This window comes from Aquila chrysaetos, chromosome 16 (genome assembly GCF_900496995.4).
Source record: "Aquila chrysaetos chrysaetos chromosome 16, bAquChr1.4, whole genome shotgun sequence".
Classification (NCBI taxonomy): domain Eukaryota; kingdom Metazoa; phylum Chordata; class Aves; order Accipitriformes; family Accipitridae; genus Aquila; species Aquila chrysaetos.
Window position 1 is genome coordinate 13,246,959 of NC_044019.1, and position 25,735 is coordinate 13,272,693.

The following is a 25,735-nucleotide window of genomic DNA, read 5'->3' on the forward strand; positions in this document are numbered from 1 at the left end:
CTCTGTACATGGTGCTCTCTAAAAGTTTATATCCTCTTTTAATCCAAGAACGCATTTCCTGTACTGCTAGAGTTATCAGCATGGCAAACAATCTTTTCGTATGAGTTCATCTCCTCTGGCTGTCTACTCCTCATCCAAAGCCTAAAACCTTTGAGCTATCTCAATTCCAACTGTAAGAGATAAAACACGTTTTTAGAAAACACTACATTTCAGAGTTCAATCATAGGGAACAGGTGAATTCTTAAAGAGAAAAAAAAGTTTTCACAAATACCTACAATACTGGAAAGGCAAGAAAATAATAAATGACACAAGCAAAATCTTCTCTAACAGGTACGCAAGATACTACTTTGGCAATTAAGGAAGTAATACTCTCTATAGTGCTACAAGTTCTTCTAAGAAGCTTTTGCAGCCTTTAGTTGTGTTTTCAAAGATGCCTTCTCTATAATAGAGTTGAAAATTCAAACCTGAACTGCAAGCCAAAGTCATTCTGAGCAGGAAATTGTAGACAAAAACAAATAAATGGAGGCCCAGTTAAGGCCGGGCAGAGAGCCTGTGCTCTAATGTAATCTTTCCTGCACGTGACTATTGCTGCTAACGCTTTTCTTCAAAAACAGATTAAAAGGATCTGAACACTTACTTCCTGCTGTTGTTTTTTCCTGGCTGCTTCTTCTTTCTTCCTTTTTTTCTCTTCTTCAATCTATGAAAGGCAATGTTAATGAGTAAAAGGTAACTGACTATTTAATCTGGTTGTTTTCTACAAATCTGAGCCAGCTAGCTCCCCTGGATATCTAATTACAGACAGAACTGGCAGCACGACCTGCAGCAAAACCACCATGCCTTATAATTAGGATTGTCTGATACTTCCCACTGTACGACTTTGATTTCATGTGCTTTTATTCACAGTTAAACCAGTTTTAACTGTTCAGAATGCATTCTGCATGCAAAGTGTATACATACAAAAGAATATCTACAAAGCCTGCGAAAGAAATGGTCCTGCCATTTCACGGGCAAGAATGTTTTGCAAATGACTTTAAAAAAAGACCGTATTTTGCTGGTATTTTAAGCTCTTGCTTCAAACTGTGAAGACATTACAGTTTCTCAAGAAGCAGTTGTATCCCTTGATGTTCCTAGGGAAACAACTATCCAAATTTAGTGAACTTATGAAACTTGAAAAAAAATAAAAATCTCATCTGGCACTTGCTAGGAGAGACCTATCAGTTCTCCAAGGGTTCTGCCAGTACTGAATATAATGTTGCTTCCAGGGAAAATGTACTCTAGCTGCAGGTTCCACCCAGCAGCTATATACAAACTGCCTTCAAATGTCTTTTTGATGAAAACATCTGGAATTGGCTGAAACTACATTTTACTTATCCCTTTTCTAAAAAACATCTACATGGAAGGAGAAATGTTGGAAAGTCTTCCAAACATTTCTAGTCATGATGGAATTTTATTATTTGTTAAAACTGAAGACAGACATATGAAATTTACTTTTAAATGTTACAAAGTCAAATATTAATGCTAGGAAGTGCCAAAAGGAGGGTTTCAGTACAGACCTTGTGCATGTGAATTAGAATTCATATTCTTTAATATAGTAACATGAATTCTTGCCCCCACACCCTGAATATCTCACTCATCCATACTACATTAATTAAGATGTAGCCAGTGCATTTTGTTCTCACATATCAGATAAATACAGTCTAGTTCTACGGAAAATGTCAACTTCATTTCTACAGACAAAAAAATTACGAATTAGCTTCTCATTGGAATTGTTCTTCCAGAGACATAAGAAGTATGCATGCAATACTCAACAGCCCTCAATTATATGAGGATCTTAGAAAACAAACAAACAAAAAACCTTAGAGGTATTCATTAGGTCCCATACAAAATTTTCAAGAAGCTACTGTTTCAAAAATTCTTTTCCTGAACACACTCAAATTTTAGTATCAATTCTCTTGTTATTTTCCTTGTTGCTAGTCTGTTAAGATTTTTCTTACAAGTTATCAAAGACATGTAAAAGTATCCATACCTTACACATTACTTTAAATTAAAAAAAAATAGAATACTTAAAATAATAACCTTTTTCTTTTCTTCTCTTTCTTTCAATAACGTGTCCTTATCCACTAATTTAACCACAGTTGGAAGTCCTAAAGAAGCAAAACCACATGAATGAGTTTCCAATGCTTGAACAGTCAAAGATAAATGTATTTACCCTATGATAAATGTTTTCTTTTTGCAAGCTGAATGCAAATACAACTGAGCAATTTATCAAAAGTGATTAAGAAATTAGGTGCTATACAAAAAGATCAAAAAGATTGCAATGTACATTTTTATATTCTATACATATATTCCAATACACAGTTCTACAACATATATTCATACATCACAAATATGATATGCTATAGTTTTGCAGTCCTCGAGTTTGTTGGATTATTCCAGATTAGACTTGACAGGTTGTTTTCCCACTTCTTATGAAAATAGTAAGATTATAAAAACAGCTACCTACAAAGTTGCAAGACATAATTGGGTACCTTCATGATCTTCAAATCGAACACCAAGTTCAGGAAGGATGTCATCTCGAAGAGCATCACTCAACTGCAGCACTTCAGTTACTACAGAGCATGAAAAAATACTTTTAGTGAAGTAAGATTTGGTGAAAGTGTACTTCTGTCCTGCTACATAGTTATTTAAATGCAATTAAGAAATTGCCACTCTTTCTCATAGACCAGAGAAAGTTCTTTTGTTTTAAAGTGATAAACCTTTTAAGGAGGTACTGCCTTCTTTCAGCTACAAAGAGAATCAGCATGTTTCTTTGCAGGGACTTGAAATTCATAAATTTCTTCCAAGATACCCTCATTGTTCCTGAAGGGGAACAGAAAGAAAATCCAAGGCAATTTCAGAAATGATGGAATGATTCTGCCAGGGTATAGTGGAAGGGTATATGACTCAGGAAGATCCTAATGGTTGCTGTAGGATTTCCAGTAAGAAGCATTAAGAACCCTGTTTTAGAAAAATCACAAAATAACATAGCCTGTGCTACATCTAACAGTGCCTTTGAAGGACTATGATTTTGTTGGTTTGATAACTACACATCAACTACATTTGTCAGAGCAACTGTAATCCAAACATCCTCTGTTTCTACAGATAGTTATCTTTACCATAGTCTGACTAAGCTGTTTCTTTCAAGCAAGCGAGTTGCAGCAGAACAGAGAATTTTGATTCGGCTTTCTGGATGGTGATCAGGGCATCACAACTAACATTTTTTTTTCTTGCAAACTTATCAAAGAGCCTTTGATGACAGCATATGGTTAAGAACTCAAGATTTAGCTGAAATAGATGCTATCAGGTCTTAAGAGGAAAATAAATCTTCATACAAGATATTTACTTGGATGAGAAATTGCATCAGCCAAGAAGCAGCAGAACAGGTAAGAGGAACTAAATGCATCAAGAAGACCCAGTATGTTTCTGTTGTGAACTTAATTCAGTAGCATTTTTTAGAGATAGCCTTGTATTTAGGAGGAAACGCTTAGCAAGTGTAACAAGATAGATACTGGGGTTAGATGATACCATGTGCTTATAATAAAGACGTGTTCTCTCTTTCAGCAACTCTCAGCTGGTTAAACCTAAGAAGTAATAGGGGTCTCAAAGGTAGTAATTCTGGCAGTAGAAGCTACCATCCAGACACTGTACCAAACACTGTATATACCAGTAGATACAAGTACCCTCCCTGAGCCTTCATCTCTTCCATAATTCTCAGAGCCTCAGAGAGCTGAACAGTGAAGAGAGCACCAACTATCCTAATACCATAAAAAGGAACAGCCACCCTATTTCAGTGCATGGTACTGTTCTGCGACTCTCTCTTTGTATAGGAAAGCATTGCAGTTTATAGAAGCTCTTTTGTCTGCTGTGAACTAAGTTGTTATTTTTCTTGATCCAGAGCAGTTATACAAACATTCATGTTTGATGCAACTCTAAATAAGCCATTAAGATAAACAAGGGATAACATTACCTCACTGGCTGTTAACACTAAAAGGTGTTCACTCTAACCTAGGCAAAGGAATTACACATACCATATCAAGAATGTATCCGATACACCTACTGCTTATTCAATAAAACAGCGTCTGCTTAGTTATAAATATTTTCTTATCTGAAATCATGAATAATTGAAAGTTTAAGAAGAAGAAATCCATCAAGGTAGAGAATAAGGAGAAATGTATAACAAAACATGTATTATTTACAAAAGGATACATCCTCTGATCAATCCTCTGTCATCCAGAGGAATCAGCACTATGCTTCTTAGGGTTGAAATGTGCCTGTTCTTTGCATGTGGTACCCCCAGAGCAAAGATGTTTAGCGACTGGGTAGGGGATTGTTTATGGGCTGCCTCAAGACATAAGCCATTATCGCCACTGAGGACAGTGACCAGGAAACCAGTGGGATAGTGCCTTATCACCAGTGCCCATGAACAGCCTGGCAGCTAGGCACTCCTTGAGCCTGTGACTATTTCCCAGACCTCTTTTCACATTTTCTGTGAATTTCAAGCCAAAGAGTCTCAGATGTGAAGCAGATGTTGTGCTGTTGTTGAATGTGATGGGAAGGAAAAGGAGGAGCTTAAAAAGCATCTTAATGCTGGATGTTAAGACTGGCAGCAAAAGACAAGAGCAGGCATGGTTACAATGATGAAGTTTGTCCCAGTTCTGGTCAACTCCTGATATATTAGGAAGAGGGCAGAGGGTTTCCCACTGTGTCCTAGAAGCAGCTTAAAGCAAGATACCAAATGGCACCAGCACCCATGGCAGGAAATGAAGATGCAGGCAGAGTTCAGTCGTGGACACCTTTACCACAGGGTAGTCAATTCAAGCAGATGTCCTGAGGTAAGTAACCAACAACAACTGAAGACACTTGCTCCTGTTTGAACATTTGAATAACAATTCGTTGCTAGTAAGAATTCTTCCCAAGCATCAGGGGCTGCACTAGAGCACAGATCTGCTTTGCTGTGCATCTGCAATTGCAGACACAACTATATGGGGTCTTTGCAGTTGGTCAAGTACTCAATTAAAACATCAGGATGTGCAATATAGAGATGCTCTGACCAACCTATCATTAATGTCTTTTGCAGAGGTTTTCTGCATTTCTTTCCCTTGTACAGCTAGCATAGTATTTTCCTTTTTCTCTTTACCATCATTGCTAGGTACGTTCACAAATTAAGTCAAGCTTCAACTGCAAATGATCAGTGCAGGTCTCCATTTGGAATACTAATAAGCTTATAAAATAAAGAGCTTATTTTACTAGTATGTTTGAATGTCAGCCATTCTGGATAATGGTAAAATTTTTGTAGAGTATATACATTTTGATTCTTACCGAAACCCATAGTTTTACAAATGGCTATTCTGTGAAATGTTTTGTAAATATAGATACATTTTAAAAAGTTATATGTATATGGATGGGGACATTTGTATTGCTCTGCAGGTTTTACAGAAGCAGCATACTTTTTATTTAACCTCTAAGAATATTTAAAGCAATACGGATCATGTTAATTAATACTTAACACCATCCTGCCAGCATTGGGCTATGATGGGGAAACTCCCTTCACTTACAACCACGTAGAGGCAATATCCCCAGCCATTGATCAGAACAACTTTTACAGTGATTTAACACTTCTTGCAAGCAAGAATTTAATGGGTACAGGGAAACCAATCAGTAGCATGTCAGTGTCAGGTCCTGCTAACCACCACTCAGCTTCCATATATCAAATAGTTTAATGAAAGGTGCCTCCCTGGTCAAACTGCAGAGTGCTCTGTACCCCAACCAAATAGCAACTAGATCCAGCTTTATTCTTACTACCCAATTTATTTCACGCAAAAAATCAGTACCTTCCAAGTAAGAAACTCAAGTGCCAGTAAGCAGTCTAGTGCTAAGTACATTCTAAAAATGATCTACAGGAGGCCCGATGATATTTAAACCTTACCACTGTTAGAGTGAGAATTGGTTTAGCTCAACCACAAGAAAGCAAGTTAAAAAAAAGCCTCATATAAAATGAGTATTTAAGTTACTGAAAGACCAAAGGTCATGTTTTTCGCTGAGGATATACACACAAACTTCTTGAATTAATTCAAATTACAGAAAATATTTGCTGTTGGAACTAATAAGCCTATTTCTCAGCATCAATTCAGCCTATAGGAGTTTCACAGTAATAGCTAATAGTCACATTAATACAGTTTTGTACTTTTAAGGTAAACTTATAGCCCTTAGAAGAACTCAAAACAGTAGCAGAATTAGGGTTCAGATTCTTTGCCAGCTGAACAGGTTATCAACCAGACACTAGAAGTAATTTTAAATTTCTGTATACTATATGGGTTATTTATATATGTTTTATATATTAAAAATGCCCTATTTCATCTTCAAGTACAAATCTCAGTGTAAGAAAGTTTTAAGAAAACATCAAATACATATTGAAGACATGTAAAATTCCACAGGGAACAGCTGAAAATAGTAAGAGCTCCATTAGGAGCTAATCAACCAGTAAAATCAAAGAAGGCTTAATGGAACTACCTTTTTAACACTATATAGTGCTGCTGCCAACACACACAGCATGATCAAAGCTCTTCAGAGGGGAAAAAAAAAAGCACCCAAAACAACTTCTAGCAAACTCCCAGATGAATTCTCCAACAAGAGCACTCAATTACCATCAGGAGAGCTGCGATTCCAACTATGCTAAGTAAGAACGAACATCTCAGGCTATTTAAACACAGACAGTTTCATTGTGTAGCAATCTACACTTTTAAAGAGAATGCAACCTCCCTGGGGGAAGAGATCATGGGTACTTTCATACCTAGAAAGCAGGGAGTGCCCTAATCTAGAGAAACAACAGCTAGTCCTGTCATTCCAGAATTTGTAGATTCTTTAGGAAATTAAAAGAAAATTAGTTTAGCAGCCTGTAAAAGATTCCCAAATTAAAGAGGTAGCAGAGATGCAAATATTCAAAGCATCTCTGATTTAAAGATGCCTTACTTTTATTCTCTAAGCAAAGAGAGACTGTATCAGCTGGCTCACCCCCCCCCCAGTTTGATTCCTACGACCTCTGAGTCTCATGTGCAACAATACAGGGAAAAGCAAACTCTCACCTTTCTTCTCTCTGGCAATTTGTCGCACTCCTTCTCTGAACTCAGAAAGAACTTGTAGATATGGCATCACTGTAGATTCAATCTGCAGGATAATTATTTCTACAGTTAGCTAATCATCATTTAGATATAAAACATGTCCTTACCCACTTCATATTTATGTGCTATTGCATGGAACTTGACCCTCAGGGCAGATCTGTATCAACAAAAATTGTCACTGCTCTATTGATGTCAAAGGATAGACGATAATTTGCATTAGCTGTCAATTTTCCTTTTGTGCAGATAAAATCCACTTGTGAGGTTCTGCCTCTCCCCATTCCTTTTTTGTCTCCTTTCAGTTACAGATTCACCAGTTCCACAGGGTTATGCTACAGTCCAGCAAACTATAATGCAGTACAGGAATAAAAACAGCACCCAGATGAATTTGCCCCTTCACGCTCTGTGTTGTCTTACTTACGTCCAACTGCTTGTCAGACATAATACCAGGTGAAACTGATGGTAGGACTTATCTTCATTAGAACAGAGATCTGTTCCTCAGATGTTAGCTTATGCTAATTGTATTTCTTTCCAATACAGTGCAGTTGTCTGTATTCCTCACATGACTCCCTCCCCCACAAAAAGTGGGGAGACATTACTGTTGAATTATTTCAGGTGTAAGTAAATGCTGGTCATGAAAGCTCAAAGAAAAAGTCCTGAGAATCCTGCTCTCAATGGTAGTGAATAGCAACAGCAAGCAGCTGGTGAACAGCAGTGAACAATTACAGAAACAACTACAGATCAGCACTGTCTGCCAACACTCCTCTGGAATCCCAAGAGGAGAAACCAGGCACCCAGGGGACTGCTTAAATTAAAAGTATCATTACTTTGGAGGGTGGGGAAGAGAGAAAAAAATGCACACTTTCCCCCCCCCCCCTACAGTTTCCATGTGTCTTTCCCATCTGTTAAATCTTCATGACAAATTTCTGTGCAATTAACAGACAAGATAGTCTGTTATGTTCTAGAAGTGCCCATATGAAAGGAGTTGAGGGGCTCCGTTAAAACTATTCATAAACATGAATGCTATGCAATCAGCTTCACAACTGAAACCACTGCTGACAAGTTTGGCAGAAGGAACAGACTCTGGAAAGTGAGCAACAGTCACATCTCCACTAGCCCGTCTACACTGAAACTAGCTCAACATGCAAATGACGTGGTGTCAGGGAAGCATGCACTGTCACTACTTTATCAGTCATTAAAAGATGAAAGATTTTTACTTCCAGAATAACTAACTTGACAGCAACGCTTAATTCATTTGGAAAATGAGACTATGGAACCTGAGGTTTTCTGACTTCAAATCTCTTCTAGCCCCTTTCAAGTAAATTACTGAACCATGGTAATTAAGCTAGTTGTTCTTTCAGAGCTTTTGAAGAGGATTATGCCTTTTTTGGAGATTATGACTCTATTGGTTCCTTCATCTCCAATTTAGACAAAGAAACCATAGGCCTGATCCACAGCCACTTCTCACAATTAATGAGAAGTTTTCCAACCTTGAATTCCAACCTGCTAATTTTTGCTATGAAAAATAAGTATCTACATGGAAGACTGAAAGAGGGTATACTATTTAATGAAACAGCCAAAACATTTGTGATATTATGCATCTTTATATTATAATGCTTAAAACCGGTAATGTTCTAGGTGATAAAAACAGAAGTTTCTTGTAACAGGTGTTAGCACAAGATTCTTCTGACAACTGTGCTAACAGGTGTTAGCACAGGATTCTGCACAAGACTCTTCTGACTCTACTACCCTTGGCAACGTTACTTTAAAGGGGTGAAAGGGCTTAGCTTCTTGTTCCAAGCTATTGCCAATCCTTCCATAAAGCATATCTATTGTAAACACTGCCTGAATGAAGTGCTAAATACAAATCTAATTTTAATTTTCCCTAAAAAGGTGTTAAGGTGCTGCCTTTCTTCTGAAATTCAAAATAATTCTGAGCTAAATTAAAATTCACTATTGATGGGTTTTGGTATGGAATACTGAGCATCTTCCTTATTATATCATTACTGGAGATTTCCACAGCACAGTAATGTAAGTATTTGCACGGCCCATGATCACATGAGTGTTCATTCACATTCTTCAACCATAAGCAAGCTTTTCTCTTCCTTTGATGAACAAAAAGTTTAGCTTTTTTGTTACACCACAAATGTTTTACTTATTCCTTTTAAGGAGGAACAGAAGAACATATGGTCACACCTTTGAATGCAGAAAAATACTTGAAAAACAGCACTGATTTGTCCATGTCAAATTTTTTACACGAACAAAGACAGCAAAGTTGATAGCTTTCATATGGAGTTATTTCTCCTGCCTGCACTATGAAACATTACTGTTATTACAGGGCCCATCAGCACTTACATCAGGTATCTCCCAACTATTTCCAGAAAAATTCTGCATCACAGTAGAACTGCTGGGTGACCAAAGCAAAACAGCCTTCAAAAGCCAGATAAAAACTGTGGCTACAAATGAGATCAGAAAAAGAGATTGAAATGCGGATAAAACTCCAGCTGCCTCCAGGCTGGTTTTTGGTGTACCGCAAGGAAGTTTAATCAGTATAATTATATTTTTGAAACTACTTAACATACAAATACTTGTAATGAGTCTTTAGACTGTAGCATGTGCTGTCTGTAGTTAACATGTGGTTTCTTAAACAGACGCATCATTCAGAAGACAAGATAATTCTTTTTCTGGTTACTATACAATTTGTCTGTCATTAAGTCAAACAAACCTATAAAAAACCCCAATTCTCATAAAAGAAGAATCCTGCTTCCTAAGCCAATTAATTAATTCAGGTTCAAATGTTAAAAGTGGAAAGAACGTAATTCAGCTACATATCAGTAATGTAATCACTTTATCTAACCTAAGCTTTCAAAGGACACAGAGTAATTTTGTGTAGTGTACTTTGTCCTTCACTTACATTTATGTTTTGACTATTCCCTCCAACAGGAAAACCAATTGCGTCATCACTTTCTATGGCACCAAAAATCTGGTCAAGGGGAGAAAAAAGAAAAAAAAAAAAAAAAGAAAGAAAAAAGAAAAGAGAAAAGATTGTAGACATCAAGTCACAGATATGTGAAAACTAAGCAAAATCATATGTACTAGGGTTTTGAAGCCACCTAGTTCTCATTTAACCCACAATTCACTGCTCTAATAAGAAGATGTTTTGGTTTTGAATTGATACAGCATACTAAGCATTGACTTTCAAGATTTAGCTTTAAAGCTGTCAGGTTTGACATTATAACTTCGTATTTTTTCTACTATCTAATTTTCCTTGCATGTATTAGGGGCTGTCCACTATTCAACAAAACATTAGCTGACATTATAATGTAACATAAAGGACTCCAAATTGCTCCCGCCGCAGCACACACTGCAATTTGGGGTTGTTTTGGTTGGGGTGTGTGTGGAAGACCTCTAGTTTCCTACAAGATTTAAACAAAGACTGTACAGATCCCTACATACTTGAGAAATACAACAGTTATAATTGCACAGTGCAATAGCAACGTTACTACTTGCTATTACATACCTTTAGCATTTGAGAGAGATAGGAACTGATGTTTTCTAAAAGAAGTCTGTTTGGCATTTGTCTGGACGATTTCTTTGCAGCAATATAGGAGTTACTCTGACTGACTAACGAACGCATTTCTTCTAAGACAGAGCGAGTGTCAATATTGTCACACAGTGCTTCATGAATTGCTGCCTTCTTGTCGTAAAAACTAAGAAGAAAAAAATTTTTTTTACTATAGATGTCAAAAGTATCTGCAACCTACTCTGAACAATCTCTGTTAGAAGAGTAAGGGGACCTAAAAGTGAGATAATCTTTTGTTGGTCATAGTTTGGATTTGAAGGAAAAACAGATGAGCAAGAAAAAGGCATTATCACAATGCTGCTGTTTTGCTGCTATGGACAAAGGGAGGCAGGATAATCTAATTGGCAGCAACTATCCAAACAAATTACATCAAAAACTTTTTCAGCAACCGACCTTTTCATACCAGTTTTTTAAAGCAGTATAAATTACTTATTTAGTACCTTCTTGTGCTTACTTTTTTTTTTCTTTACAGTATTGCTCTCCTTTCCCTATGTACCAGCCAAGTACTCTGTTTAGTATCTTTTCCATCTTCTTTGGAAGTTAACTTACCACACAGTGAAGTGTTATGACGCTGTTACAAGCACATACAAGGAATAAATTCATGCAAACCTTTGTAATGTTCATGAATAGGCATAATAAGTAATACCATATATTAAGTACCATTTCATCACACAAGGCGGGTACTACTGTTTCAAACAACATACTTTTTCCAGAGAAAAGAGAATGAGAAGTGGTAGAGAAAGGAGACAAAACAAATATCCATGAAGCATATCTTCTATTCCTCCCACTTCTTTGTGCCTTCCTTTTGACCTCTGTATTACTTACTATCTTCCCTCTTTTTGAAAAAAAAAGGGTTATCTCCACCAGCCTCAAGTTGAAGATGAAATTTTCAGAGGACATCACTGTCCACAACAGTGAACTGAACTAGGAACAATTTTAGTACTCAACATAAGATGCTTCTATTTTAAATTTCACACATAATAGAAGTCATATAGGACACTGTTCATATTACAAACAATAATGATAGTTTTGTTATAAAAGTGAAAGACTGCAATATTGATATCACTGTCTCTCTCAACACATTTTCAAACATTGGCACTCCGATCTTTTGTGCCTTTAGTCAGGTCATTTAACTTCTGTTTGTCTCAGTTTGCTCACTGCACTTTGAAATGTGTAAAATACTATTTTTCCAGTTGTAACCACTGTGAATTATCGGTCACTTCTCAGACAGAAGGACAGCACTTCAAGTAGTGAAGAAAATAACAGCTACCTAACAAAAAAGTTCTCTTCCCCTTCACAAACAGGGCGATGAGACATGCCGGTGTACTTAACATAAATGAAAGGAAAATGAACAATTTAATCTATACTTCATAAAGCTGTTGCATAAATTCACTAGCTTGTACAGAGTTTGGGTTCTCAATGAAAATGCTACAGATTTATAAATACCACTATATACATAGTAAGTCACTTTGCCAGGAAAAAAAAAATTAAACATGTAGCTACACAATGGCTATGCACAGAGAAGTATGAATGCTCCACTCACTTTTTGTTCAGCTCTGCTTCCTGATTTTCCCATTTCTGAAACTGGCCTGTTACATCAGTGGGAGCTCGAAGAATATCCTTCACATTTAAAAAGAACTCCTGTAAAAGAATATAGTTAAAAATCAGTTTAAATTAGACACAACCAATATTTACTACAAAAAGGCGTTATTTTTTAATCAGCCTCCTAAAGTTTATTGTTTCAACACTGTTTCAGCCTACTGAATGTCTGTCAAAACAAGGAAACCCACACATTTTGCATAACTCTGTAAATCACAGTTGGACTGTAATTCAGTTCTCTCTCTTGGCTCTGCCACTGCATGATACACTATGATACTTTAACACCGAGCTGCTCAAATACAATATCATTTAAAAAAATTTAGGCAAGAATTCTTATGGCAGATTTTTAAGTGCATTGCTACCAATGGAAGCTGAAGAATAAAAGTGGTTTTATAGCGAGGGCCTATTTTATGTGGGCATCCAGCTTAGTGAAAAGTCATTTTCACTTATTCTGTGGCCCAAACCAAACATTTTACATAAAAAGCAGAATTGCTTCAGCTGGAGAGACCAAGATCAACAATCTCAAAATGCTGTACAGCCTCCTTGTAGGAAATGTGGGTTTAAATTACAGCTCCAAACTAAGCAGGGAAAGAAACTGTGCCTGACCCCTCACGTAGGCCTGCAAGGTACAGAGGCAAATGCTCAATGTATGTGGTGAGGAGAAAAGGTAGGAATGATACTCCCCTTCCCTTTACACTTTACTTTGTGTAAAGTCTGATCTGGTAGACATGTTATGAGAGTGTCTGTTGGACTGAGTCCTATAAGCAAGCTGAACTGAGAAACTAATCTTGCATTTAAGTGCCAAGCTGCTCAGAGATGTCAAAACTTGGGAGAGAGCACCCAGCTGCAGAGAAATGTAGCTGTCTGTGGAATTTACATGACTTTAATGTTCAGTGGTAGCTAAACAAATACTGTGACATCTCACCTGACAAATTCAGAAGGCAAACTCAGTCTGTGGATATGGCCTGTATATCCTTGGATTCTATTTCTTGAAACACATATGACAACACAACGCTTAGAGAGGTGGAGGAGGAACGGAAAGCTTACTTACATTCATAAACTTCTCATACTGAATAGCTGACTCCATGGTATTATTTGAATAATCCAGTGTATCCTTCCAAGAGTGCATGAGGAAAGCCAACCGTAACTGTCGTGCTATTAGGAGTTTCAAAATAAACAAGGAAAATAATCATATCTAAAGCATTTTTATGGCCTCCAATACTGCAGTGGCTAAGAACAGAATTTTTAATATTCTTACTATCAATACATCTACCAAAAAAGCAAGAACACTATTATCCGTACAGATAATACTGACAAGGAACAGCAGAACAAGGAAGCTGTTCTAACATTAGTGAAGAAGACAGACACCTGAAGTTAGCCATTTTTAGAAACTCCATTATGTGCCTGAATTACAAAATTACCACAGTCACCACTCAAAGTACATCAAAAGCATTCAAATTCCAAAGTAATTTTACCTGTATGTTTCTTCAGTGCATCTTTTATGGTAATGAAATTCTTCAAAGATTTTGACATTTTACAGCCAGCAATTGTTAAGTGGCCAGTATGCAGAAAATACCGAACCCAGTGATCGTTTTCAAAGTATGCCTGCAGCAAAAACAAAAAACCCCAAAGACCCAACACGGTTTACATACATACCATGAAGTAGGATAATTTAAGAATAAAATCCTGAGAACAAAAAGTTACGCTTATACAAAACACATAAAAATTTTTTAAAAATAATTTATGGACTTGTGTAAGTTGCAGTCAAAGTAAAGCATGTCGCTTTTTCACTGCAGAAACTGAAGGCCAGTTCATTCACCTCAGATTGTGCCAGTTCATTGTCATGGTGGGGAAATCGGAGATCAAACCCTCCTCCATGAATATCCATTGACTCTCCTAGAATGGATCCAGCCATCGCGGAACATTCAATGTGCCAACCTGGACGACCCTGTTAAGAAAAAGACATTACTTGGCTACTAGTTAATTGTCTTCCTCTCCTGCCTATGTATCATTCCCTCATTGGTCTGCCCCTAAGTAGTTACACACCTGAGGAAATGAGATAGAGTGTTACCAAGAAATAAAGATTCTCAGTCTCAGCTTCATAAAAGTATACTGTTAGATTTAAAGATCAAACACGGCATATACATCTGTGATTCTTTGATTATCCTTCTTATTATTCTTTTTAAAATTACATTAATATTTTTGATCACAATGAAGAAAAAATGATATAAAAATTACTGCAGATAAAGCCTGTAGATAAATAGCAGACAAATGACCAGTAACAGCCATCATGAGTCTGCATGCAGACTTCTGTTTAAAAAGTATCAGAGACAGACTGATACACATTCTAAATTATTAAATGAACATAGCAACAGAATCTACAATTGAACACAAGATCCCATAATCTATACCTTATCAATATGAGGTGAGGCAAAGTATTTGTGTAACATGCTATTTAATAAGGTGTAGAAGATCTAAACCCTGATTATAATGTCCTTACCTTTCCCCATGGAGAGTCCCATGAGGGCTCCCCTGGCTTGGAGGATTTCCACAAAGCAAAATCATTTGGAGAATGCTTCTCACTTAAGCGATCAGCTGAGATGCTCAGGTCACCTTTCAAAAGAGAAAATGTAAATATATACATTTTATTTAAACACCAGCATTATTGATTTCTGGCCTTCATGTACCTCACATCAAGTGAATTTAAATAAATAAATAAATAAATGAAAAACACTCAGCCCTCAAAATTCCTCATAATTAACCTTGATAATTCTTTGGGTTTTTGATTAATGTTTGTTTGACAGGAAATCTGAAAAGTATCAGCTGCACTGCTTTCTAAGTTTTGACATGACATTAATCTACATTCTCTCTGCAGGCACAATTCCAATATTGCAGTTACAGAAAAAGAAATATAGAAACAAAATCCCTTATACTCATAGACAAGTAAGACTGCAGAACCAATTCACTCCAAAATTAGAACAATCCAAATTAAGACTAGGATTGTCTTAATCTGCACACACAACATGAACATAGGATATTTCTTCCACCCCTAATCTCAGCTGCTGCACAGAATGGCTGGTAATTGTTCAATAGCCATGTTTACTGTTTTGTTATCATCACAGATGTGTTATGCATTATTTGCTGTTAGCTCCTTATTTATGATCATTTAGGTAGTACGCTCATTAAAGCATCTTTAAAACACAGGGAATTTACTATTTCTGCAGTACTGTCCAAGACTAGAAGTGGTTAACAATACCACCTACCACATAACCGAAGACAGATTAAAGACAAAATTGTCAAGGTTAAACTTCTCAATTAATTTTGATGTACAGCTTGAGATGCCTGCAATCTCAATTGTTTACAATATGTAACATTATGCACTTTAAATGTAAAAGTATTACACTTTTATTTACACTAATTGCAACTTTCAAAGCTTAGCATTTCTGCTGCCTGTAACAGTCAAAATGACATTATCTGCCAGGGTAAGGACAATCACCACAAATGAGTCAAAGCAGCTAGGCTGACAAGCAATAACTTGACGTAAGCATACCCTTGGTTAGTTACATTAATCACTCAGCATCGGCTCCTATTTGCAAAAGGACACAAGAAGTCAACAAAAGTGGCTGGTTATGTGGTGGAAATGTTACGTTCATGTTACCACAAAGATGGTGGTTTAAGCTAGCACCTTTTATTTCACATAGATTCAGCTATAAGGGTTTGAATTAAGAAAAAAAAAAAAAATCACATCCATTTTAAGCTGCGTCTCTCAGATATTGCTAGTTTCACCTACTATGAGTGCCCTAATTTCACCTAGTATAAGTGTTATATGAAAACATTTTAATATTCTTCTGACAGACTTTGTGGATGATTTGCTACTAAAACTGTACCACCTTAGGAGCAGATAACCAGCAGAGTCTGGTTTATTGAGCATTTGAAGCTACTCCTCTGCTATGGCTCGACTCAAAAAAAAAAATCTATATTTGGATTTAGTTCAACACAACAAGATTTATAACGTAAAGAGTTCTCAGCATGAAAGAGGAACCCAAATATGGATGGACGAGCCCAGAGGGTTGTGGTGAATGGGGTTAAATCCAGTTGGCGGCGGGTCACAAGTGGTGTTCCCCAGGGCTCAGTGTTGGGGCCGGTTCTGTTTAATATCTTTATCAATGATCTGGACGAGGGGATCGAGCGCACCCTCAGCAAGTTTGCGGATGACACCAGGTTGGGAGGGAGGCTTGATCTGCTCGAGGGTAGGAAGGCTCTACAGAGAGATCTGGACAGGCTGGATCGATGGGCTGAGGCCAACTGTATGAGGTTCAACAAGGCCAAGTGCCGGGTCCTGCACTTGGGTCACAACGACCCCATGCAGCGCTACAGGCTTGGGGAAGAGTGGCTGGAAAGCTGCCCGGCAGAAAAAGACCTGGGCGTGCTGGTTGACAGCCGGCTGAATATGAGCCAGCAGTGTGCCCAGGTGGCCAAGAAGGCCAACGGCATCCTGGCCTATAACAGAAATAGTGTGGACAGCAGGAGCAGGGAAGGGATCATCCCCCTGTACTCAGCACTGGTGAGGCTGCACCTTGAATACTGTGTGTGGTTTTGGGGCCCGTCACTACAGGAAAGACATTGAGGTGCTGGAGTGTGTCCAGAGAAGGGCAACAGAGCTGGTGAGGGGCCTGGAGCACAAGTCTTATGAGGAGCGGCTGAGGGAACTGGGGTTGTTTAGCCTGGAGAAAAGGAGGCTGAGGGGAGACCTTATCGCTCTCTACAACTACCTGAAAGGGGGTTGTAGTGAGGTGGGTGTTGGTCTCTTCTGTCAGGTGGCTGGAGATAGGACGAGAGGAAATGGCCTCAAGTTGTGCCAGGGGAGGTTTAGATTGCATATTAGGAAAAATTTTTTTACTGAGAGGGTTGTCAGGCATTGGAACAGGCTGCCCAGGGAAGTGGTTGAGTCACCATCCCTGGAGGTATTCAAAAAGCACATAGACAAGGCACTTCAGGACATGGTTTAGTGGGCATGGTTGACGGTTGGACTCAATGATCTTAAAGGTCTTTTCCAACCTAAATGATGCTATGATTCTACTTTGAACCAGATGAACAGCCAAATAACTGGGCTATAGTCAAATGACTGAGCTATTCACAATTGTGACCAAAAAAACCCCCAAACAAATGAAAAAAAAAACCCAACCCATAAACATCCTAGAATGAATAACATTTCTTGGTATTTTCCAATTAAAAACTTTCAGGAAGTGCTGGGTCAAGCTACGAAACTTTGGAAAATAAATCTGTTGGTAAAGGAAGTGCAGCAGGTAAACCATTCAACTCTGACAGTAACTTTGATTCAAACGTCAGTGAAATCAATTGAAGAGATCAACACATCATCAGCTTCTTCAGCAACCTAAGCAAATGTTATTTCCCCTTTTTACCTTCACCCTCTTGAAGAGCTTTTTGATCCCCTACAGCTTCAGGAACCAACTTAGCATAGGAGTGTTTTTCACTGGAATCAAACTTCATAGTATCAAAGTATACAGATCCATTGGACACATACCTGAAAAGTTAAAGGTCATTAGCTAACTTTTTACCAAGACTTAACTGGATTTTATCCCAAAAACAACATCTTTTATTAAACTCTTAAGAGGTGAGACGTCAGATAACAGTCCCAAGAGAAGAAATATCTACAATACTTCCGGTCCCTTTTAATATTTTGCAATAATATAATATGAATCATGTTTGTTTCCCAGTCCATTTTGTCCTCCTTCACTTTGCTAATTTTGTCCCTCTACAGCCATAATAAAAACTCTGACACAAAGGTAAGTCCATAATAAAAACTCTGACACAAAGCTAAGTTTCAGGACCACCGGGAATGCTGATAATTCAGTGCAAACAATTTTGAATGGCCCCCCGCATGCCTCCTTCTTTTTAAAGAAGATTTTAAAATGTAGGTTTAAAGGAAGAACATGCAAGAGAAATTATGACAGTCTGAACCACAGGTTTGCTTTTTTCACAGTAAAAATACATCCACGTCAAAAAATTAAGGATATTAACAGAAAGGGAACTCAAAAATTTCAGACAGGAATCTATCATGATACTTAGGAACTTCTAGAGTATTAGCCTGATTTTCACAAATATTAGACAATGGCAGAAAAACAGTTCACAACTACTTTTTTTTTAAATATTATTTACAACTGATTTCTAGCCATCTACTCGGGCATCCATTTTTTAAACCTGTTGCTGAAGGCCAGGAGTCAAACACAGTTCAAGTGAATGGGACTTTGACTATTTATTTTAATGAACGAGGATTTCACCCTATAAATTTAATAATCTAACTTCTCTCTTTGTAAGACATCGTAAGAAGTATAGAATAGCACATTTTCATCAAGTGAGAAATAACAGGTCTTTTGCAAAGGAACCTGAAGTTTCTTTATGTGATGAAACACTACTTCTGGAAAAGACTACTATTGCATATGAAAACAGAGAAAACAGTTCACAATTAAGTGTTGGAAGCAATCATCCTAACTCTGAGACAGTATAAGTGCACAAAAAAAGTATCCAGTAGCAAACTTACCCATAACCATTATCCACAATCTTTTTCACAAAATCCACAATTTCTGGCACATATTCACTAACCCGTGTTAAAACATCTGGAGGTAAAACCTATAGATAAAAAGTAGAATTTTGTATTTTATATACATATAAATATTTATACATATGCAAATATGCACTAAATATACATCTATATTATACATTAGTTAAAAATAGGCTTAAAAGCAAGTGACAGTAGAATCTAAGACTCCTTTTTCAAGCTTTCTGCTCTGAAACAATGTGCTGTGGCCATTTTTTCCTCAGCCTTTAAGGCGACGTTAACAACAAACTACTGCAGGAGATGTCAGCTCTTCCACTTACTGTACTTCTGACAGAACAGGCAATAAGGCCCTCTGATTTGCAGGTAAATAAATAAACCTTCACTGATCTGAACCATTGCATATGACACAGCATTTCATCTGTAACAGACAAATCTGTCCTTGATTGTTATCACCACATAATTTCTTAGTGGCTGAAGACTGATAAGTAGTCAGTCTAAATGCTGAGGCTGGCAGGGCTCTCTTGTGCAGCTAACACGCTCCATTTCAAATTTCTGGATCAGTTTATGATTATAAGCCCATGTTACACCAAGGGGAAGGGATGGAGTGCACACATCAAACTTGATCACCAGTTAACTGGCTCTGGTAACATGCACAATGGATTTAAGATTATTGGGATGGAAACAGAACAGGTGCTAATTTAACAGCTACCTATTCACATTAAAGGAAATACTTTATCAATAAGGTTGAAATATGAGGTTTTTGAAAGCTATTAAGGAGCTAAATTGTACTCTGGGTATTATGAGGCATGGCACATACACTTTTAGAACAGAAAACAGTTTGTTTACTTACATTGAGCGCTTCCATATCTTTATGAAATTCCCCTTCCCAGAATTTGGGGAGCTTTGAGAATATGGAATTGTCAATCAACTGACTGCCAAATTTTATGTCCAACCAGTCAGAAAGCAAATCTTTGGCTTCTTCCAACAGTATCTATAAAACAATAATTGTAAGTGCAACTGATCAAAGACTTGCTCTGTTTAAACTCTGCAGAAAGATCTTATTCTGAACAGAGAGGTTTGCTCAAGGAAAAAGACACTTGGCTATAAATACAGAGTATTCCGTGCTTCTACCAGATTTTTATCATATTGCCCTTCATAAATATGGATGAAACAAACAGAGGAAGGAAGACAAAATGATAAGTGATATCTGTTTTGATATCAATCACTTAAATAAGCACGTGGAATTTACGTTGTAAACACCAGATGGGACCTGCAGTTATATTACATCATCTGTTCCCCCCACTACTACTGGGTAATCCTAGCAGAAGCCTCACTGTGCACATTGCTAAAAAGTGTTTAAAAGACTAATTTGAACATCAGTAAGGATACATTTCAATCTTATATTAAAAGATGACATTTTTGTACAATAGGATATATCCCAGAAGGTGTGATTGCTTAGATTTTAGTTATTTTTAAAATTCTGTTAGGTCAGTATACGCTTTTATAAAGGCACTTGATATTAGAATAGCTGGACTTCTTTTAAAAAGATAATTTAGAGAGAGAGAGTCTTCTCAAGAAGGGAGCACATACCCTATGCTCTCTGCAGTAATTATCACAAATAATCTGAAAGCAAGAAAAGATGAAAGTGGAAACCAATTACCAAAAGACAGTAGTTATATTGACTGACTTGGTTACTGGGACAGTATCAAAGCCCAATAAAGTCAACAGGATTACTGTCACTAAATGTAATGTTCTTTGGATAAGAATTATCCCGAGCGCAATTTTTTGGGCTGTATTTTCTTCTCTGATCAGAGATGGAAACACTTGTGTAGAAAACTGCCACCAGTATTGGAATGTCATAAATGCAGGTTCAGTAATCTATACTGAAACTAATTCATCAAGACAAAAAAGTCAAAGATAAAGTCTAAATATATGCAAGAGAAAAATCCCTCTTGGAAACGTAAAAATAACTGAGTGATTATCACAGTGGGAGGAAAAAAAAAGTCACTGATAAAAACAGCATCCAAAAAATATATAGTTCAATTCAAGGATCAAATTTCCTGTATTGAATGCAAAGTACTACAAAGTCCTCAGGCCCACTGTTCCTCTTTCTATGAATAAGAATTTCCATGTTTCAGGGAAGTACTACAAGCTAAATATTATTTTTAAAAACCCTAACAATTATAAGCCAAATATCATTTTAAAAGGAGCTCAAACTGACCTCATGACATCTGTTGATCTCTTCTGCAGGGAGTTTTGCTTGCACAGCTTCTTGTAGAGGGTCAAAAGCAGACTTCACTGCATTTTGAATTCTTTCCAACATTTGCTTTTTATCTGGGTCTGTTGTCTCATTTAATTTAACTGAAAAGAGCTATAATTAAAAAAAAATTTAGAAAGCAACTTGCAGTACAGTAGTGCTATGTTCCATACACGATATATTATCTTAGCCACATAGTACCTTGCTAGTGATGAATAATACATTATGCCACATAAAAAGCTTTGATCAAACTACTGAAACATACCCCTCATCAGAAATAAAGGTGAAGTCAAAAGAATTTAGTTCACATCCCAATTCAGTTTTTCAGAAAGACTTTATAAATTACTATATCATCACTATTGTTGTTTAGCAATTTTCATTTCTGATGCAGTTGATCACCTTAATTACACAGGTGATTATCACAAATCTGAATAGGAGAAGCTTTAATGTGAAACAGAGAGAGATTAAATGCTATGCTTAGAGAGTATGTTAGGCAATGATACTTGGGTAAAATTTCCAGGCCTCCTATTCTCAGGCCTGTATTCAATTCATTAGACTGATAATCTCTTTGTGATCTGTAGTTCTAAAAATGACCAGAGAATCACCTTCTCCCACCTTCAGTCCAGCATACACAATTTATTAAATCCTAAAACTCTGGAGACTTTTTGCTCTTTCCAAGGCCATCAATGGTACAAAAGAGAAACCTCACAAGCTTTAAAAGATTATGGACGTACCACCATTTAAAAACTATTTTAAAGGGTTATTTTTAAAATTTGAATTCTAACACACAAACATCCAAATGCTTTTTGAACTTTTTCCCCAATACCCCAACAACAATATACAAGCACTCACAAACAAGTTCTATGAACACAAAAATCAGGCATGCCTTTTACATGGATAGTTCTTGTCAATTCTAAAACAATGGAAAATCAAAGTGATGTGCAGTTCCAATAACATTTCTAATTTGTGTAGTATCAGTTCAATAGAATAACTGAAACAAGCAGAAAGTTTAAGGAGGTAGCACAGTCAGAGGTATTTTTTAGGTGCTTTGCTACATTATTAAGTAAGAACCTAAGACTCTAGCAGGGATTAAATACCATGCCCACCTCTGAGGCAGTTTTAACATCTTCAAGTAGCTGATCTGGTGTTGATTTGTTCTCTCTATACCGTTCAAAAAGGTAATTTTGTCTTGCTCTCTTGATGATCTACGAAGCAGAAACATGAAAATATTTTTGTGAAGCAACATGTAGTTATACAAAGTACAAATAAAATCTATTACATACCAAAGGCATTTCAGAATCCCTATAAATTTACCAAGCTACAAAAATTACATGCAGTAATACAAACTAAACACACCATACATAGTTAATCAGCTACCTCAACAGACTTAATTAGGTATCTCAACAACAGGCAAATAAAATACGTTATCTTTATAAAAAGCTTAGTGTTCATTCTTTATGACAACATTAATTTATATACAAGAATACAGGCTTTGCTACCATAGGAATGTTACAAAACTGAGAAAAAACAATGACTCAATGACTATACAAAAGTATATGTCTAAGTTAATAAGTGTAACATTTATCTTGGCTTACCAAATGGCAATTACATATGAGACTCTGACTTCCATGCTCAAAGTACAGTATTCTAGACTGCAATTTAAAAAGACCTTACCTTATCATCAATATCTGTAATATTCATACAATAGAAAATGTCATATTTAAAATAATCCCTCAAGATTCTTCTCAGGATATCAAATGAGATGTATGACCTAAAAACATAAAAGATATAGGGGTGTTCTTAGTGAACACTTCAAGTCTATTTCTATTCTATGCACAAACTACTTTAATCTCAGAGTCAATAATTTTAGAGCAGTTTTAATTTTCCCTCATCTACTAGTAAGTTTTTAATCACACAATGACATAACATTATAACATGCTTTTAATCTTAAAACTCAAGTGTTGAGTCTAACGAGACTATTTTCTAGTAATACACCCATCTAAATAAAAATTAATATCTTTTGCTTCCAATAGGCATTATTATTACCTATACCAAAATAAGGAACTACAGTACCTGGCATGTCCCATGTGTGAAGCATCATAAACTGTTGGACCACAGCAATACCACAAGACCTTTTTTCCATTCTGAGGCTGAAATACTTCCTTAATCAAAAGGGAACGTACAGTGATCAGAAGAAATTGAAGACATGATCTCAGGCCAGTAACACCACATTTGGAGATGAGAACTCCGTGTGAAAACATGGATTATAATTACAAAAAAGGAATAGTTATTCCACTCCCCGTTTTACTGTAAGAAAAGATCACCACTAGCTGTACCATGTGAGAGAGAGAACAGGGTGTGGCTGCTTGTGTTATCCGCACTCTTATCAATCAAGATATCAGATTACAAAGATTTGGACTAGGTGGGGCACTATTCAAGCTGCATGTGTAAAAGGGAAGATGAGGCTTTCTTTTGCATTGAAAAAGGTTAGAGAGTATAATCATTTCACAGGTACCTGGATACTACATCCCCTAACATTAGTATTCTTAATATTTCCTCTCTTTCCCAAAGGACTTTCAAACAAGACCACAAGAAGTTTTACCAGTTTATACTACAATAATATATTTGGCGAGACTTTTTTTTACACAGACAACATCTAAAGAAAGAAACTGTGATTTTGTTCTGTTCACATTGCCTATACTTATGGCCTTACAGTTGAACCCCTGACTATTTTGCATGATGATAATTTGCAATTGGGAACTATATATTATGCAATATACACATACATACACACACTTGTAGTGTATGTGTATTTATTGTATATATTATAACACTTCCCCAGCAAACACACTTGACTGACACAGCATCTCTGGCACATCCTTGTTAACATTCCACAAAACACAACCCAGAAACCTGTCTACTGATAGGGTAAACACTTCAGAAACAAACATTTGATGACTCCTTTATTTCTGTTTCTAAGGAAATCCCACTTTTCTTTCATTTAGTCACCTTATTGCGAGTCAGGCTGTTGTAGAGACAGAGCCTAGAATGTTTTGTCCCTTCAGGGGGAGACCAGGGGGGCTGCACACGCTTGCCTTTACCTAGGGGAAAAAAAAGTTTAAAGAGAACTGAAAAGACACTTTCCACAAACAGATTTGCAATATAACATTTTCTCCTTATCACATCATTAAGCTATTTCAAAAGAAAAAAAAAAAACATATTAGACAAAGCAGCTCCAGTCCTAGTAATCCAACTAATTTTGTTAGAGCTTCCTACAAAGCCACTAAAAACAAAGTAAATTATTTCCATCTAGTTTATTTTCTACTTTCTGGCTTGCCATCCCTATTAACTTTTGATCCAAGTAACAGGAAGGAAGAGGTTATAAAAGTAAAAGCATGCAATTCAGTTAAAGCGTTAACAAGAGCTTTGAAATTTAATGAATTATTAATCAAGTGTTATGGCAGTCCTGGGCTTTCTGCAACGTCACTGATTTTACGGTGACAGCATATCACAGATCTCCTACAGAATTTGCAAAAAATCTCCAGAGACCAGTTAGTCTCTAGAGCCAATATTGACAGAGTATGTGTACTCAGGGTGAGAGGGAGGGGAGATGGAAAGGTTTAAAAAGAACCTCAACTTTTTATCATACATTGTTGCTATGTACACAAGGCATTTTTGAACACACTCATTTACCACAAATATGCTCCAATTCAGCAAGAGGCTAAATTTTGCCATTAAAGAGAGTAGATAAAACCCAGGGTAATATTAGTGACAATATTCTTGCATTTGTTTTCTTTTAAATTTTTTAAGAAGCAACATAGTTGTTAAACTCATGTTTTTTTCAAACAAAAGTATGAGTATGTCATCTGTCGAAGAGTTGCAGTTTACTATGCACAGGGCTGCTTACAGCCGTAATGATGTTAAACTAATTATCGTATTAACTAGGAATGAAAGCAAATGAGGAAATTCAAAAATCCAGCAAGGTTGCCAGCTTAATACACACAGCACTGTCTTTAGGAATTCTCATGGTATGCATTTTAACTGCAATTAAAATATTATACAAACTATTTGTTTTGACAACAAAATTGCCTTTCTGATCCTGTATTTCAGGATGCTCTTCATTAACTCTTTTTCCCCTAGTATTGTCATATGAATATTTTGGCTGAAAACCTTCAAGTAATGTAAACATTCGTGGTAAAAAATTTAATCTCTTCCTCATCTTCCTTTTTTTAATAACTACCTAAGTAAGAAAAAAAGATATTAAATGTAGTACTCTGTCTCACAAATGGACTCCATTTGATCTCCATGTTATGGATCCATGGAAATATGTATTTATTCTAAACATTTCATTGTATGAGGTACTCCTGAACAGAACACCTCAAATATGAGAGCAGTCTATCCATTACACAGACCATACACCAAGGTATGGATTTGTTTACTCTTTGATTTACGAAGATTACACTGGCATGCTTAATTGCGGCTAACGTTTCCCTCAGGGAAAGAAGCCTATGTGGGTTAGTCTAATAAAAGATAAATCTGTAAAGCTTGCTTTACTTAAAACC

The 25,735-nt window shown here is 36.6% G+C and overlaps 1 protein-coding gene across 2 annotated transcripts in view; it reads right to left on the minus strand.

The window, feature by feature from the left end:
- Positions 1-25,735, minus strand: part of CARS1 (cysteinyl-tRNA synthetase 1) — a 36,732-nt gene that overhangs the window by 3,335 nt on the left and 7,662 nt on the right. For both annotated transcript variants that reach the window (XM_030038976.1, XM_030038977.2), the window contains 19 exons: positions 24,183-24,274; positions 23,247-23,335; positions 22,848-22,944; positions 22,280-22,378; positions 21,138-21,287; positions 19,767-19,907; positions 18,899-18,987; positions 17,760-17,881; positions 14,837-14,949; positions 14,156-14,284; positions 13,812-13,941; positions 13,388-13,491; positions 12,281-12,378; positions 10,675-10,864; positions 10,069-10,137; positions 7,122-7,203; positions 2,529-2,609; positions 2,077-2,144; positions 638-697 (listed from right to left, as the gene is read on the minus strand). In XM_030038976.1, coding sequence (XP_029894836.1) covers positions 638-697; positions 2,077-2,144; positions 2,529-2,609; positions 7,122-7,203; positions 10,069-10,137; positions 10,675-10,864; positions 12,281-12,378; positions 13,388-13,491; positions 13,812-13,941; positions 14,156-14,284; positions 14,837-14,949; positions 17,760-17,881; positions 18,899-18,987; positions 19,767-19,907; positions 21,138-21,287; positions 22,280-22,378; positions 22,848-22,944; positions 23,247-23,335; positions 24,183-24,274 — 2,003 coding nt within the window. The remainder of the gene's footprint in view (positions 1-637; positions 698-2,076; positions 2,145-2,528; positions 2,610-7,121; positions 7,204-10,068; positions 10,138-10,674; positions 10,865-12,280; positions 12,379-13,387; positions 13,492-13,811; positions 13,942-14,155; positions 14,285-14,836; positions 14,950-17,759; positions 17,882-18,898; positions 18,988-19,766; positions 19,908-21,137; positions 21,288-22,279; positions 22,379-22,847; positions 22,945-23,246; positions 23,336-24,182; positions 24,275-25,735) is intronic.